Raw genomic sequence first — 18,643 nt, 5'->3', positions numbered from 1 at the left:
TTGCTCAATATTGCAAGGCAAGTGAGCTGGACATTCCGGTTTCACTGAGCAGGAATGTGGTCTGAAAGATACCCTTATCCACATTAAACCGGTCTCGGAATGAAAACATTTATCAGAGAATTTCTTTCATCAATCGTTCATGGGACCTGAGCAATGCTGGCACAGTCAGCATTCATTGCCCATTACTAATTGTCCTTGAAAAGTTGATAGTCAGTCACCTTCTTGAAACGTCACAGTCCACATAGTGTAGTTACAGCCACAGTACCATCAGGAAGTGAGTTTCAGGATTCCAATCCAGTGACAGTGAAGGAAGGGTGGTTCCAGATCAGAATTAGTGTGTGAATTGGAGGTGAATGTGCTGGAATTGGTCAAAACAACCTTCCGGCAGCATGCTCAACGTGGAGTTATTGTAATTGTAAACTGTAATTGTAAGCGTTGTAAGGCACGACTGATTTCTCCATATTGGATTGAAAAGATCTCTTTTTCACTTTTGTTACATTTGATTTCATTTATTATTGTCACATGTATTGGGATAAAAAGTGAAAAGTATGGTTTCTTCTGCCCTATACAGATCAAAATATTCACAGAATCCTTACAGTGTAGGAGGCCATTCAGCCATTGAATCTGCACCGACCACAGTCACAGCCAGGCCCTGTTCCCATAATATCATAGAATCCCTACAATGCAGAAGGAGGCCATTCGGCCCTTTGAGCCTGCACCAACAACATTCCCACCCTATGCCCCACTCCCACAAAGCCACACATTTATCCTGCTAATCCCTCTAACCTACACAGCCCAGGGCATTAAGGGGCAATTTAGCCAATCGACCTAACCTGCACATCTCTGGACCTGGTCTATTCCCATATCCATTCAATGAATCTATCCAACCTCAACTGGATTATTGAGAACAATCTCTGCCTCAGCACCACCCTGGGAGAGTGAATTGTATAGCTTCACAATTCTCTAAGAAGTTTCTTCTGTCCTTTGTGCCAAACCATGTGCATTTAATCTTGTATCTCTGGCCTCTCACCTATTAGGAAAGTCTATCTATGCTGTGCCAGCCTTTAATGATGTTTAGCAACTCCATCATATTTCCTTAGATAGCATATTACAAGCTCTCAACTTCCAGCATCCTGAAAGGATAAATGCAGCTGATACCTGGGAACACTATCCTGACTTGGAACTAGGTCACTGTTCTTTCCCAGTCGCTGGATCAAAAGCCAGGAACTCCCTCCCTAACAGCACTCTGGGTGTATCTACATGGACTGCAGTGGTTCAAGAAGGCAACTCACCACCATCGTCACAAAGGTAATTACGTATGGGCAATAAATAATCCCACATTTACCTTCTCATGCCCCTGACACTAGGGTCAATTTATCATGGCCAATCAACATAAACCCACACATTTCTGGACTGTGGGAGGAAACCATAGCATCCAGAGGAAACCCACCCAGACTCATAAGAACACAAGAATGAGGAGCAGCAGTAGGCCCTTCGAGCCTGCCCCACCATTCAATAAGATCATGGCTGATCTGAAGTGGATCAGTTCCACTTTCCCACCTGCTCTCCATAACCCTTAATTCCCTTGTCTATCAAATATCTATCTACCCATGACTTAAACATATTCAACAAGGTAGCCTCCACCACTTCAATGGGCAGAGAATTCCAGAGATTCGCCACCCTTTGAGTGAAGAAGTTCCTCCTCAACTCTGTTCTAAACTGCTCCCCACCCCCCCCACCCCGCCCTTATTTTGACGCTGTGCTCGGGAGAACGCACAGACTCCACACAATAGCCTGAGGCTGCAATTGAACCCAGGTCTCTGGCACTGTGAGGCAGCAGTGCTAACCACAGTGCTGCCCCAGAGGCAGATTGCTCAGAGTTCATGAGGGAGAAGGAGAGAGTGAAGAACATAGAGAAAAAAAATATGGCTCAAGTTTCTAAAAACAATGCATTATACTCAGGTACATTCACCGCTTAAGTATTTTGACGTCAGCACTTATACACTGATTTCTGCAATTACGCAGCACTTGCCTTCATCATAAGATATTCAACTGAGTTTTGAAGCCAATTCTACATTACTAAAATGTCTTTTTTTGGTATTCTGAAAAGTTGTTCCTAACAAAAACGTATGTTTACATAGCATTTTTAAATGTATTTGAGGTTGCTATAAAACAAAAATTTGACTGTCACTAACGGAAATAATAGTACAGATGAAGAAATATTTGGCTTTAAAGAGAATCTCAAAGGACAAAAGAGGGGTAGGTTGATGGGGTGTTCAGATTTAAGAGCCACGACATCAGAAGGCACAGCCATCAATAGTGGAGCAATTAAGATCAAGAGGTAGAAATCAGAAGATAACATGGGCTGTCGTGTTGGAAGAGATTACAGAAAAAGGGATGGGTGGGCAAAGCCCACAAAAGGGTTTGAAAACATAGATGGAATTCTTAAATCGAGGCACTGCTCAACTGAAAGCCAATGAAGGTCAGTAAGCACAGAGGATGACACGCAAATAGGTTTTGGTACATGCATGGAAACAGGCAGCAAAGCTGCAGCCTCATGGAAGGTGGAGGGTGGGAAGCCATCCAGAAGAAGTTGTGATAGTCTAAAAGGTAAGGTACTGAAGAAGATTTCAGCAGCAGATGAGCTGAGGGTTGGTTAGAATTGGGCAGCGTTGCTTAGCTGAAAATAGCCAAAGACTTAATGATGATATATGGATACGTTGCTGGGAGTTAATCTTGGAGTGAAATATGACCCCCAGGTTTGTGAATGGTCTTGTTAAAATTTATTGGTCACGAGTAAGGCTTACATTAACATTGCAATTAAGTTACTGTGAAATTCAGCACCTATTCGGGTCAATGCACCTAACTACCATGTCTTTCAGACTGTGGGAGGAAACCCACAGAGATACAGGGAGAACATGCAAACTCTACACAGTGACCCAATCCAGAAATCAAACACTGGTACTGTGAGGCAGCAGTGCTAACCACTGTGCCACACTATGTCTTGTTCAACCAGGTACCAAAGAGGGGTGGATTCCTTGACGAGGAAACAGAATTCATCACAGGGACCAAAGGCAACAGTTTCATTCTTACAATTATTGTATTGGAAGGAATTTCTGCTTATCCAGCACTAGATGATATACAAACCGGCAATTTAGAGACACTGGATGGGTAGAGGTAGAGCTGTGTTTTAGTATTTGTGATAATGCCCTGTTTTCAGATGATGTGCGGGAGGTAGGGGGGGTGATAGAAGGGAGTACATAGTACACAAAGTCTACGTAGGAGTTGGAAAATAAGCCACTGTATGCAATTCATCTCAAATCAGACTCGTGTAGTCCCACCAATCTGGATGAGACTGGGGACTGTTGGGAGGAGGATAGCTGGTTCAATCTTGTCAATGGCTACAAATAAATCAAAAAGGACAAAAAAATAAGACCATGAAAAATAGAAGCAGAATTAGGCCATTCAGTCCATCAAATTTGCTCCACCATTCAATCATGGCTGCTAACTTTTCAATTCCTTTCTTCCACCTTTTCTTCGCAACCTTTGATCCCCTTACCAATGAAGAACCTATCTCTGTCTTAAATATACTCAATGACATGGCCTCCACTGCTGTCTGTGGCAATGAATTCCATAGACTCATCACCTTCTGGCTGAAATTCCTCATCTAAGTTCTAAAGGGGTGTCCCTTTATTCTGAGGCTGTACCCTCAGATTCTAGTCTCACCTACTAATGGAAACATCTTCCCCACATCCATTCTATCCAGGCCATTCAGCATTCTGTAAGTTTCAATGAGATAATAATAGCTTGCCTTTGTCACAACATAGGATCTCATTTGGTGACTTTGATAATGAACCACTGCAGTTATGTGGTATGCACCTAATTTGAAGAATTGAAACTTCCAAGAAAAACATGCATCAATTTGGGAGGAGTCAACCCCTTAAAGGACTTTGAGGAGGAAGGGGCAGTTGGAGATGGGATAGTAACTTGCAAGGGGTCAACTATTATGTTTTTGAGAGGGATGAAGAGGGCAGATTTGAAGGGAGTAGGGTGCGGGAGATGTTATTTGAGGTGAGAGAATTGTTAAAAGTCTTAGCTTCCATCGGAGCCAGGAAGAGGAGTTGAACTGATCAATCGTTTCATGAACGACAGCGGCTAAGGTTGAGGCTTTTCCCCAAAGAAACTGAGTTCTTCAAAATCTTCTTTGAATCTTTATTCTTTATTCCCTGTACAAGTGCCTAAATGAAATATTGATTTCAAGGTGCATTTTTCATGAACAAATAAAAAGACTTAACAGTTATCAAACTCTTCATGTAGGGTTTTATTCTACAGCAAACTTAAAAGTTTTACTTTGTTGCTTTCTTAAGCAAATTCTATCAACAGGTGAAAGTTAACAAAACCCATGTAAGTTATCTGTACAGTTGCCATAATACACACAGATGAAACAAATAATATATAAATACCGATATGGATATTATATGACAAAGCAAGGAAAAAAAAGGTACATGCGCAGTGAATACTCTGCTAGGAACCATTCTGATGATTGATGTGTCTCCAACATTTTCATTTTAAACTAGTTTAGCAAAGTTCTGGTATAGTCTATAAAACTTGGCTTCCATCCCTCATTAAACAGTAAGCTTGATTATATATCAAGGGAAGGGCATTCTTGTGACAGTAATGTACATTACCTATCCACAGTCTCTGTAAGCTGTTAGTATGCTATCATAAAACAGAGGACAAAAAAATTCTTGACTTCTGTTTTGTTTCTGCAGTTAGTTGAAGTTGGAAGGCGAGCACACATAGTGTACCTTTAAAAAAGCCACATGCCTCAAAACAGAACACTACCATAGGACTAAACAAGTAAAAACACTAGGACTGTATTTAATTCCGGTCGTCCATGCCTAGACCATTCGTGCAGCCGATGGATGAACGGCAAAGGAGATACTGCTGCAACATGCAGGCTAACTGCTGAGGTGTAAAAGTTTCAGCAACAACAGTAACGAAAAAAAAACTTTTTGTTCATAACTCAAACATGGCAAATTAGATTGTAATATTTCAGGAAAATAACCATTGTGAACATTAGTTGAGGTTATTCCCATCACATCCAATAGTTCAAGAAATCACAACAGCAGCAATCCTTTCCTTTTCACAGAAACACAAAAGAAATCACACCATTCACTCTGGTACCTGCCTATCGCACAAAACAAACATCAGAGGGAATAAAAGAAGGCCTACTACTATCGCTTGCAGCTGAATGAATTTGGAGGATTGGTAAGCGGGCGTGGGGTGTGTGGAGAGATGGTGCAAGGGAAGCTGAGGTGGGGGAGAACTACATTGTGCACCAACCAAATATCTGTTAAGCAAACAATTCTGTTTCAGGTTATATAATAATTAACCTTAGAACAGCATTATAAACATTGTAATGATGTACATACCTTAAACACAAAAGTTGTGAGGCTAAACCATATCCAACAGGTACTGAAAATGGTTGCCATTTTGAGTTACATTTGATCAGTCTATGGGTCATAAGGGACATCTTATTTTCAAAATCAGAATGTGTCAGTGTTAAATATTGTGTATCTACCTGTCTGCCACCACGTGAATGGGCAATTTCTGCCTTTGCTAAAGTCACATTTTAGAAACATGATTCATTAAATATTAAGCAATCTAAACTTAACAATAAAAAAGTTGCTGGACATATCCAAAGTACTTCAAATTTCCTCCTCCAAATGGGATGTTTTGGTCCCAATATTGCAGGTGTGAATTTAAAAAAACACTTGAATCCAAGTATGAGTGTACATTTGATGCAAAACTTTGTTGCATTGCTAGTGTTTTAAGAGGGTATTTTCAATTTTGTACACCTTTTTTACAATTAGATAAAAGTTGTTCTGAAAGATTAATTGCATTGTAAAGAATAGAATACAAAACTCCACAATTTGAAGGCATAAAGAAATTGAAAACTGAATCATGGAAGCACTTTCTCACCAGCTACAAAGTTACTTAGTATGTCATTTAAATCTGATGTCAGCTACAGTTCTTGGTTCACTTCAAAAGGTGAAAAGAACCATATTCACATTTCAAACTACTGTTTCATAAAATAAAAATGAAAATATGAAGCAATTTTTCATGTATTACAGTACAACCAGGTCTTTAATTTCAAGAAAAATAACTAAAAACGTTTAGATTGTTTCAATCTTGTAATGGTACAGAAATAAAATACAGTACTAAAGAAATTAAAAGAATCATGATGAACACTTTACATCAAAATATCCAACAGTTTTCCAATGTCGATACTCGAGGACGAACCAGTGAATTTATGACTACGTGACTTTGGCCAAACCTAATCAGGAAATAATATATTATAGAAGACCCGAATTTACATTGTTGAGTTTCTGCTGTTGCACTTCCCTTAGCTAACGCTGCTAATACTTATGCCATAATGAACACATGAAAGGCAAGCAATAATATCTGGATCACCCACTTGTAAGTTGAGTCAAGATTTTTTAAAAATCAAAATTATCCTCTACTTACTACAGAGTAAAATATATCAAGTAAAATCACAAGGACAATTATCCCCTAAGAACATCAGGGCAAACGTATGCAACCTTTCGCATATTTACGATTGCTCCCCCAGGTGACCAACTTTAGTCTTTTGCCAGAAGAGTTGGGTGGGCGGATGGGGAAAGAGGAGGCGGAACTCAATGTGTTACAAGCAATTGTTTCTTGGGATTGGAGGGAGCTGGAATTCCGACTAATACCAATGCCAAGAATTTTTAAAACTGAAAACACACTGCACATCTAAGCACCACATCCATTGTCAAAAAATCCTGTGCAAAACCTACAAAGTTTCAGACATGTTGGAGATGTTGCGACACAAATGAAGGTTAGAACATGAAGAATAATGATTATTCCATGAAAGGAAACAATTGTACAATTTATAAAAATAGCAGTGCTCGCATGCAGATTTGAGTACAGCTTTACTGCGAAGCTGTATTATTTCCCTAAAAGCTAGTTCCCTTAAGTCAGAAGTATTTCAGTCATACGGTTGGCTGACTATATTTCCATGTACTCCATAGTATGTTGGCCCATCTTGTCTGGTAGCCATCGAAAAACAAGCAATTAACCGATGGGTCAAATGCTTCTTGCTTACAAGAATGCCAAGGACTTTATTCCCAAGAAGAAATCTGGCTTTTACTCAGTTTAAAAAAAAAAATACGCCAGAATGGATTATAGTCCAGGGGTAGCCATAACATCATGGGCATTTCTTTGTTCCAGGATTTTGAGAGAAAGGATATTTACCTAGAAAATGACGTGGAAATAGGCATGGTCCCTGACGAAGGAAGATTCTTGGTCACTCTGATTCTTCCAATGTTTTTTGCCCCTTTTGTTGCTGTAACAAGGCTGACATTAAGAAATTCTGTCCCTGTTGTAAGAGGATCTACAGCTTTTTAGACAGGGATCCAGTACCAGACCTTTCAGCCTGAGCCATCATTTTTGGTTGGCATCCTTCCTTCAGATTTGCCAGAATTCAGAAGCTGCTGAATTAGATGGCAAGACAGACTGAATGGTGGGAAACAGCAGTACCCGCTCCCTCCCTCCCCACCACCTACCCCCAACCACCCCTGTAACATTCAGAATCTTAAATTCAGAACTAATGTGCGAGACAACTGAAGCAGAAATCTTTCGCAGCAACAGTCCAAAAACAGACATGGAACAGAAAAAAAAAATACAAAAAGAACAGTGCAAAAACTATCAGTGAAAATGGAATAATCAAAATCAAAGGTGGTCACCAGGGAGATACAGATAGGGAAGATTGTTGGTTTTCAGGTCTTTTGAGTGGGTAAGTGCTCCTTACTGCACAGTTCACAAAACATTTGGAGCGTAAGAATAATTGCTGATTGGCGATCTGTACAGAACCTGTGGATTTATTTCCACCACAGCATAATGTAAAATCATGATGTGACAAATCATCTTCGGTGAATCGTAATTCAGGCAGCCAAAGTTGAAATGAAAACCTGAATTGCAATGTCTAACTTGGCATGATCATTTCAGCTTTTCTTCCTGACTTCACTCTAATACATTCAGAGGAATGGTAACATAGGCCTGCTAAATTACACATTAGATCTCAACTTGCATTTAAATATAGAAATACAGCAGTTTGTACATTCCATCACATAAAACCTAATGTTATGAGTTAAATGGGTGTTTCCAAAACTCCAACGATGGTGGGCTCCCAAAGAACTGCAAGTTCAGGTACTGTTCTCAGCTGATCTCAGGTGCCCTATTTAGATAAGTTTTCTCAGTTCTTGCTAAGGCAAGGTTAGGGACACCCATTTCAAAGGCAGAGATACATTACAGGCTTTTTCCTGCATTTCCAAGTAGTAGAAGAGTAATATCCAAGAATGGGGAAGGGAGGAGAGAGAGAGAGAGAGAGAGAGAGAAATGGAACTGATGGAGCAAAACAAAAAATTACAATATCTTAAAGAAAACAGGTCTATAACACAGTAGCTCTTGCATTTTTATCAAACTGCAGTGTTACAGGCTCCCACAAAGCAGGATCATGCCTTTTTAGTTATGCCATGCAAATCTTCAAATGGTAGATGGCACATATCTGACAATGCAATTTAAAAATCAAGTGTGAAAGACTGGCAGTACTTGTAAAAATTTGCTTTCATCTTCTGTAGTTGTAAAAGTCCAGTCCAGTGAGACATCATTTGGCCTGCAATGAGCTTGACAAGTCTAAACAAGTAGCTGCTAAGAAATAGTATGACAAGATCATATCTATTGAAATTTAACAGCAATTTGTTTATGCATAATACTTAAAATTACAACATCATATGGAACAATACTCTGATACCAAGTATGTGGGTCATACACTTTATGTTTAAAGATGTCAATAATCTAACCCAGAATCAGTGCTACTTCACTTGATGTCACCACTGGACAGTCAAAGACTCACTACAGGCCTTCTTTTATCCATATGTCACATGTTAAAACAGGCATCACATTATGATTAAGTAACAGCTGTAAGATTAAAGCTAAGCAACTGCATATATTACTTAAGAACAAACACTGATGTGCAGCAATTTTTCACTCCAAGGGCACGTGGATTTCAAAATTTGAGCAGAAAGGTCTCTGAAGAGGCACGGCTTCATCCGTCTAAAGAAACATGACTGCCATCCGTTAACTATGACTTGACACATCTGACGATGAGCTACTGTTGCTGTTTGTCGTCTGCGCCCTCTTTATATACAAATTTAATAATTTCATCTGCAAGAGAGAGTCAGATATTTTATGTGGCTTCATAAGAAATGCACTGCATGCAAGTATTTAAGTATCAATCATTTAAGTAAATAGTAGTAATCTGGAGACTTGAAACAAATTCTAGGACAACAGCAGGGGGAATTTAAATTCAATTAATAAATCTAGACGAAAGTGCCTGTCTCACAAAAAATAATTAAACTATTTATATTTATTTGTGTGACAAATCAGCTTACATTAACACTGCAATGAAGTTACAGTGAAAGTCTCCTAGTCGCCACACTCTGGTGCTTGTTCAAATACACTGAGGAAGAATTTAGTACATAAACAGCACATCTTTCATACTGTGGGAAACCAGAACACCCGGAGGAAACCTAAGCGGACATGGGGAGCACAGACAGCGACCCAAGCCAGGAACTGAACTCAAGTCCTGGTGCTTTGAGGCAGCAGTTCTAACCACTATGCCACCGTGCTGCCCATGGTATATGGTGTAAGCAACAGGATGGTTCATTCACTTAGAAACAATGAGGAATTTACTTTGAAATATTAGAGGGCCTCAGGTTGGTGGAATGGGTAGATATGCAGCAGGTGAAATTTAACATACAGAAGGGTGAAATGATACATTTCAGTAGGAAGTATACAGGAGCAGAGAGACCTGGGGATATATGCACAAAAACCATTGGTGGTGGCAGGCAGGTTGCGAAAAGTGGTCCAAAAGGCAAACAGGATCCTGAGCTTCATAGAGGCAACAAGTACAAAGGCAAGGAGGTTACGATGAATCTTTTATAACACACTGGCTCACCTACTAATTGTTAGAAGGTAGAACTAATTTATATTCCATCAAAGGATAACACATTGTTACAAGGCAGTAACGTCCCTGATAAATTCTGGCAAGATCCTCAAAAGCAATCCTTCTACATTCTAGATCAGGACTGTCAAGCTCGAAACAAGCAGCTGCTTATTCACTAACATAGCAAGATCTTCCTCATACTTTAGATATATCCTATTCTCCACTCAAAATTGTGATGAAAATAATGTATCTTTAAGACTGGTTTTGCAGTAAGCCGTGCAAGTTTATCCTTTAACTCCAAGCTTAAACTGCAGCAGGCGACGGTGCAGAGGGACCTCAGGGTCCTTGTGCACGAGTCGCAAAAACCCAGCTAGCAGGTGGTCAGGAAGGCGAATGGGATGCTGGCCTTCATAGCGAGGGGGATTGAATATAAAAGTAGGGAGGTCTTGCTGCGGCTGTATAGGGCACTGGTGAGGCCGCAGCCGGAGTACTGTGTGCAGTTTTGGGCGCCGTACTTACGCAAGGATATTTTGGCCTTGGAGGGAGTGCAGAGGAGGTTTACTAGGCTGATGCCGGAGTTGAGGGAGTTGAGCTATGAGGAGAGGCTGAATAAACTAGGCTTGTACTCGTTAGAGTTTAGAAGAATGAGGGGAGATCTCATTGAGACGTATAAGATGATGAATGGGATGGATAGGATAGAGGTGGAGAGACTCTTCCCGCTTAGAAAGGACAGTAGGACTAGGGGGCACAGCCTCAAGATAAAGGGGGGGTGGTTTAGAACGGAGTTGAGGAAGAACTTCTTCACTCAAAGGGTGGTGAATCTCTGGAATTCTCTGCCCGTTGAAGTGGTGGAGGCTACCTTGCTAAATATTTTTAAAACGCGGGTTGATGGGTTTTTGATAAGAGAAGGGATTAAGGGTTATGGGGAGAGGGCGGGAATGAACTGAGCCATGACAGATCAGCCATGATCTTATTGAATGGCGGGGCAGGCTCGAAGGGCCAGATGGCCTACTCCTGCTCCTATTTCTTATGTTCTTATGCACAGAAATTATTCTGGTTTAGAATTACTCACCTATCTTTTGATGAATTTGTAAGCAGAAGCTAAATTGTTACAACAATGGTAATTTCTGCACAGTATAAAGCTCTAAGCATTTAGAATCACACAAAGAATCTGAAGCAGAAGAGGGCAGATTTGTATGCACCCTCACTCCTTATCATAAAGTGGGGTGTGGATCCTGATGTCCCAGTGAATGGGGCGTTGGCAAAACTCAGGCTTTCTGCCAGTAGTGAAGGCGATTGGGATTCACCTAACCCGGGAGGGAACCTGTAAATGTAAACTGGCAGCCCATTCAGCGATTTTCCACCATACAATTGCCTTCCCAGTGGGCAATGTACCAGGTGAGCTTTGGTGCTGGTAATGGATAGTATTGTCGTGGCAATGTTGGACCCTGAGGGAGTGGGGAGGGTGGCTCAAGGAGGTCCAATGGCTATGTGCTCTCTATCACTGCCAGGTTGCAGAGGAAGGGTCTCCCAAGGGCTTGGGTTGGGGTCAAAATGTTGATCTTGGTACTGTCCCATGGGATGGGGGTCCAGTTGCTGGATTGCCCCTTTTCGCCCTGACAGACAACCCCTGGCTCCCTGGCATGGCGATTTCACGCAGCTCTCTGCTCAACATTTTCATTCCTACCTGTCATCTGGTGACTTTAATCTCCATGCCGCCTGGACGCCTGACAGCCTTTTAAATCACAACAACACTCCAGAGTTCCCTCTCTCTCTCTTTCAGAAACTACAGGTGTGAACGGACCCCTTTGAAGTCCTCAGAGAGGAAATGTCACTTTCATTGGCAGAGGGATTCCTTTCTTCACTGCTAGTCATTCAATCCCATTTCTATTTCAGTCTCTGAGACTTCCTAAAAGCTCAGTCTTTGAAATACCTTCCAACCATTTGAAAATCATTGTTTCCATTCAACTTCCCCATTCCCCAAACTTAAACCAGTCTAGGGAGTCCAACTGCAGCACTAACTCTTGCTTCAACTGGAAATCAACTTGGGGAATGCCAGTTCATGAGGTTGCTCACAAAATACTACTTGTGGCCAAATTAGTACAAGATTTTCAATAGGAAATTTTATTGCACTTAGTATTTTTCTGTGTATTTTTCCATTTAAAAAAACCTAAAGCTTTGCAAGTATAATATGCAGTATTATCCTTTTTGTTTATCCTTTCATGGAATGTGGGTGTCATTGGCAAGAACATTTCAGAGGACAGTTAAGAGTCAACCACATTACTGTGGGTCTGGAGTCACATGTAGGCCAGACCAGATAAGGATGGCAGATAGTAAAACAAATTTTTTTTTACGACAATCAATAATAGTTTCTTAGCCACCATTGCTCAAACCAACTTACAATTCCAGATTTTATTAATCTGGTGGGACATGAACCCATGTCCCCAGACATTAGCTCTGGATTATTAGTGCAGTTCATCACCAATTCCCCATAAGACAGATTCCGAGCACATTTCTAGACTTTCCTTGCTTATTTTAATACCAGACTTTCACATTTTTAATATTAAGCCTGTGATCCAAACTTGCAGTCAAAGAAAGGCTAGGAAAAACAACATTGGAGTGTACAAGAATTTGATGCGCATGTACCTACCTTACTTCCTGTGAGCTGAGCAAGGTAAGGTTTCAGCTCTTCTCCAATTACAGAATAAATTGCCACCAAGCAAAACACGCTTGCTTTACGCACACTGCTTTCTGTGTTGTCATACCCCTGTGACAAAATCAACGATTCATAAAACAGTAACTAAAAAGCACTGGAAGCGTACATAATTCTGACCAAATGCATTTCATACAATTATAGAGAATATTATACAACACGAGGCGGCCACTTAGTCCATTGTGCTTCTGTTGGCTTTGGAGAGGAGTGATATTTAGTTCCATACTTCCTGTCAATGACATGCTGTTGAAGTATAGTCATTGTTGTAATGCAAGAACAGTGGCACAGAGCAATGTCCCATAAACGACAGGTGAAACGGCCAGGTAGTCTTTTCTGTGATATTGACTGAGGGACCCAGGGTGCTGGGGACCTGAAATATTAACCCTGTTTTTCTCTCCAGAGTTGCTGGAGATCTGATGAGTTTACGCAGCATTTTCTGTTTTGATTAATGCTGGGGATAAGTCTCCTGTTCTGCTTCAAAGTACTATCATGGAATCTTTTAAGTTCACATGAGACTGCAAACTCAACCTCCTATTGTCTCTTCTGAAAACTAGCGCTGCTGACAATGCAGCACTTCTAGTACTACAGTTGATGTCTGTTTTGATTTTTGTGCTCAAATCCTTAAGTGGTACTTGAATTACAACCTTCTGACTTAAGAGGGGAGAGTTCCACCAATTGAGCCATGGGTGATGCCAAAAATAAATTACTGTGAACGAGCAACACAAAATTTTTGCTTGCTGAAATCTGAGCTAAAATGTCTGTGTATTTGATAACTCAAACTTATGCACATGTCTCTCGCATTTGAGGTGAGCCTAATGGATTAGAGTAATTGATGCTGCTCAAGCATACTGTTAAAAGTTTTAAGAAGACACTGATGAAGTGCAAGTATATGCACAGAAAGAAAGAAACTCCTCGCCAAAATGAACACAGCAAGGGTCTTCAGAAGCACCTCACTGGCTGAGGGGCAATGGACACAAGGGAAGGCCCATGGAATTTCACTGAGACTTGAGGCCATGTTTCCAGTAAAGTTACATCATAATCAACACAATGAAATGTGTTCAGACCACTATGAAAAATGCGAAACAGTACAAATGTAATGCACTCATGTGGCACTGAAGCATTAGAAAATTACGTGGATCATGCCATCACGTCTTATTTGATACAAATCATTGGATATAGTAACGCATATTTGATTTATACTGTGCACCTTAAAATATTCATTAGCTTTTGTTTACTATTTGACATAGGTTAGCTTGAGAGTTGGTAAATTAATCCCAGCCTTGAAGGCAAATCAAATATCTAAAGCTTTCATTGAGGCAAACTTCCTGTTTTATCATTCATGCTGGCTTCTACTCCATCCTTCGCGGTGTTGCCATTCCGGTATGGATTTTCCTGCCCACAGGCTCAATGTCTATTTGCGAAACAAGTGCCCAAAGGAATCAGTACCACTTATTTCCAGTGATGTTATCAGGTTTCTCACTGAAGAGCGAATTAAATAATAGAGGTAAACTATTTTACGTATTTAAGCTGTAAGCACCTGAAGCAATCCTGGGATGATGTCTGGGAGAAGCTGATGAAGAGACTCCTTGGAGATCCTCTCAGTCACCTTTGTTTGCATTTTAATGGCAGCGAGGTTGATGGGGTAGTCAGCTGTCTGGATGATTGGGCAGAGCACTTTGATGCACTGTTCAGGATGAATGGAGCTTGCCAAAGTGGAAGCAGCTTCTTCTGCAGCCCTTACCACCTTAAAGAAGCAATAGACATATTTATTAGTAAATAGCAGAGGCACTTAGAAAAAAAAATACACCCACACTTTCTATGCGTTGTAGGTTTGACAAAGGGTCATCAGGACTCAAAACATCAGCTCTTTTCTCTGGTGAGATTTTCCAGCATTTTCTCTTTTGGCCAAATGACGACCTCCCGTGCTGCAGACTGATATTATCCTTTACAGTTTTACACTACATATTAATTACTTCCTTATCAGAAATCTGATGTCCCATTAGAATATTTCCTGCACCATGAAGATCCAGATCATGTTGAAGGGCCAGGCGCTATAGCACTGCACGGCAGAAGTGGTGAAGTACAACCATCCACTAGTGTCAATGGATCACCTGAGAAGAGGAGATCTGAAATAACAGATTAGTGTGAAATCGCAGTTCAGCTATACCTCAGTAAATGTGGCTTAGTATCAAATTTTGTTTGACTACACTTCTACAAAGGGGTGGATGCAGAAATAAATGCAAGTTGCTGTTGCTGACTTGCATGGTTATATTTATGTATTTGTTGGAGCACAAAGTTACCTCCAAGGCCTTTCTTATCATGCATTTACTAACAAAGCATTTTTTCAGGGTGCCTGGTAATTAGCAGTGCATCTTTCCTTCTGAGGAGGAACCAGGAGGACAGCTGAAACACTTCATGGATGTTCTCAAAACATCACTGAAGAAGTCAAACAGTCTCATGGCAGGCTCTATCTTGTGTCCATCCACAACGGTGAAGGCTCATTCAGAGAAGACACTCAACAGATTGAGACACAATCAGGAATGGGCAGAGGTACAGTCGACATGTGTGCGCGCATGGGGAGCGGCAGGATAGCACAGACCTCCGTACAACCTGTCGACCATCCATGTAACAGATTCTGCAGTTCACACATTGGATTCATTAGCCATTTCAGAACCAGTAGAAGCAAGTCATCCTTGATCCCAGGGAACTGCCTAATCTCCAAGAATCACGGTCAGTCTCAAGATGTTTTTTCCACTTGTAGCACAATAGTTATCCATTCATTTTGACTGGATTTATACCAACATAACTGGAAAACCTAAGCAACTATTGAGTTAATTTAATGTATTACGACCACTGACAAACAATGATTGGGTTTTGGCTGCAATGGGGCCAAAGCCCATAGTTCAGGTCCCCAGATTGTCATTATTACAATCACAGGAGATGCAATAATAATTCATTTCAAAGAGTAGTGTGCAATGCTCGCTTGGAAATGTGTCGGGCAGAGTTCATTAAATATGAGTCATATAATCACAGGCGTTCAGGGAACATTTTTTTTTAAAACAAGGTCATGTGGATGGCAGACAACGAGGACAAACCAGATCAATACTGGTTCAAGGCAGAAATAAACAGTCATGCAAGAATTACATTCAAACATTAAACAACAGATAAACCTATATGTACTGGAAAATTTTAAAAAAAGAGAACTTTTCCTTCGTTGTAAGCTAAAGTCCCATGTAAAAAATAAAAGTTCCCCAGGCGTAATTGCAGATTATAAATATAACCAGTGCTTGGTTGAAAAGAATAAAGCAAAAAACTAAACTTGCTTGTGACCTTCAGATAAACTGATAGACAAAGTCTGCATCTGTTACACAACAATGATAATAAAGCATTAAGTTCACTGGAATGAATGATATGCAGTGTTTTCACGTTTCCCTATCAGCATTTTAATTTCCAGATGGTGACAAAAAGTAATTCTGAAAACTAACAATATTGCAATGTTATATTTGAACCTTAGTGTACTTTGCTTTACTGTACACAAGATTTGACACCACCCGGTTTAGCAGGTTCATCTTTGCGTAGAAATTGAAATGATCATGCTTCATTAACTAATCTGATCATGGGCCCATATGTAATTTATTTTTTTAAATGCATGCAGCTTCCACATCAAAAGAAAAATGCAAGTTGCATTGTCATTTTGGATGCAATCAGATGTTGAAGGACTTCAGGGTAGCGATGGTTTAATTTTAGCCCCATTTCAGAACTATAATAGGCAATACAGTTAGCCTTATAGACGGGACACAGTCTGTCCTTCAGAAGCCAAATTAATTTAGAAGCATAACTATCATAGCACATACCCATACAGATTGACCTGCTTTCTCTAATGGATTATCGTCTGGCAATATATTTGAATAGTAGCTACAGTATTAAACATTGGTCAAGACATTAGATACAGTACAAGACTATCAACTTTAAATATCTAACTTCAATTTACCTTCAAGCAAAATAAAATTCCACAAAACATTTATTGCGATAGTAAAATATCATGTTAATGCCTTTTTAAACATTAAAAAATAAGGAGTAGACCCGTAGTTAGCAGTACGTTTTTTTGTGAATCCTGTAGAATGCAGTCTCAGCAGGACAGACTGAGCTACTTTAAACTAGTTTGGCAGGAGGATGGGAATCAAAGCAAAGGTGAATAAATGAAGGGGAACTAGAGAGTAGGGCTGGTAAGACTCAGAGAAAGAGCTAGCAGGGTGTGGTTGCTTATCACAGAGGATCTGATGGACTGTTTCAATGTGATAAGTGTAACAGGTAAGGCAGAGGAACTTGGATCAGTACTTGGAACGGTGATGTTGTTCTCATTGTATGGAGTTTGCACATTCTCCTCGTGTCTGCGTGCGTTTCCTCCAGGTGCTCTGGTTTCCTCTCACAGTCCAAAGATATGCGGATTAGGTCAATTGGCCATGCTAAGAAATTGCCCCTTAATGTCCAGGGATGCGTAGGTTAGAGGGATTAGTGGGTATAATAAATGGGGGTAGGGCCTGGGAGGGATTGTGTTCGGTGCAGACTCGATGGGCTGAAGGGCCTCTTTCTGCACTGTAGGGTTCTATGAATCTATGATTCATTAGAGGCTTGGTTAAGGGAAGGACAAGACTGGCAGCTTAATGTTCCAGGGTACAGATGTTTCAGGCGAGATGGAGGGGAATGTAAAACAGGTGGGGAAGTTGCACTACTGGTCAAGGAGAATATTGCAGCTGTATCCAGAGCATTTAGGAGGGCTCCCTGAAACAGTATATAGATAGTCCAAATAGGGAAGGGCTGTACTGGACTTGGTATTGGTCGATATTTCAGTGGGGGAGCAGTTCAGGGACAATTCAGTAAGCTTTAAGGTACTGATGGGTAAAGGGAAATGTAGTCCTTAAATGAAGGTGCTAAACTGGGGGAAGGCTAATTACAATAGTATTAGGCAGAAACTGAAGAACGTAGATTGGGGGCAGGTGTTTGAGGGCAAATCAACATCTGGCATGTGGGAGGTTTTCAAGTGCAAATTGATAGGAATTCAGGACCGTCACACTCCTGTAAGGATGAAGGATAAGTGTGGCAAGTTTTGGGAACCCTGGATAACGAGAGATATCGTGACTCTAGTCAAAGAGAAAAAGGGAGCATCTGATAAGGCTAGGAGGCTGGAAATACACAAAGCAAGCATGGAATACAAGTAGAAAGAAACTGAAGCAAGGAGTGAGGAGGACTAAAAGGGGTCACAAAAAGTCATTGGCCAGCAGGATTAAGGAAAATCCCAAAGCTTTTTATACTTATATAAAGGGCAAGAGGGTAGCCAGGGAGAGGATTAGCCCACTCAAGGACAGTTGAGGGAACCTATGCATGGAGCCAGAGGAAATGGGCAAAGTATTAAATGAATACTTGGCGTCAGTGTTCAGAAAAGAGAAGGGTTTGGTGGATGATGAGTCTGGGGAAGGGAGTGTTGATAGCTTGGCTCATGTCGAGATCAAAAAGGTGGTGGTATTGGGGCTCTTGAGAAACATTAGGGAGACAAGTCCCCAGGGCCTTATGGGATATACCCCAGAATATCGAGAGAGGTAAGGGAGGAAATTGCTGGGGCCTGGAAGAGTTCAGAACTCCCACTCACCTGACGAAGGAGCAGCACCCCGAAAGTTAGTGGCATTTGCTACCAAATAAACCTGTTGGACTTTAACCTGGTGTTGAGAGACTTCTTACAGAGGAGGTCCCAGAGGACTGGTGAATAATCAATGTTCTTCCTTTGTTTAAGAAGGGTAGCAAGGATAATCAAGGTAATTAGAGGCTGATGAGCCTTACGTCAGTGGTAAGGAAATTATTAAAGAGGATTGTTTGAAACAGGA

General features: G+C 40.8%; 1 protein-coding gene across 16 annotated transcripts in view; it reads right to left on the bottom strand.

Moving 5' to 3' along the window:
* Nucleotides 1-4,200: 4,200 nt before the first annotated feature.
* Nucleotides 4,201-18,643, bottom strand: part of clasp1a (cytoplasmic linker associated protein 1a) — a 258,110-nt gene continuing 243,667 nt past the window's right edge. For all 16 annotated transcript variants that reach the window (XM_080199457.1, XM_080199456.1, XM_080199458.1 and 13 more), the window contains 3 exons: nt 14,302-14,508; nt 12,702-12,818; nt 4,201-9,270 (listed from right to left, as the gene is read on the bottom strand). In XM_080199457.1, the coding sequence (XP_080055583.1) occupies nt 9,184-9,270; nt 12,702-12,818; nt 14,302-14,508 (411 nt within the window). In that variant the 3' untranslated portion in view covers nt 4,201-9,183. The remainder of the gene's footprint in view (nt 9,271-12,701; nt 12,819-14,301; nt 14,509-18,643) is intronic.

Source organism: Carcharhinus amblyrhynchos, chromosome 11 (assembly GCF_965287045.1).
Source record: "Carcharhinus amblyrhynchos chromosome 11, sCarAmb.v2.hapA, whole genome shotgun sequence".
Taxonomy (NCBI): domain Eukaryota; kingdom Metazoa; phylum Chordata; class Chondrichthyes; order Carcharhiniformes; family Carcharhinidae; genus Carcharhinus; species Carcharhinus amblyrhynchos.
The sequence above is the reverse complement of the archived record's forward strand: the minus strand, read 5'-3'. Positions and strand labels throughout refer to the sequence as shown.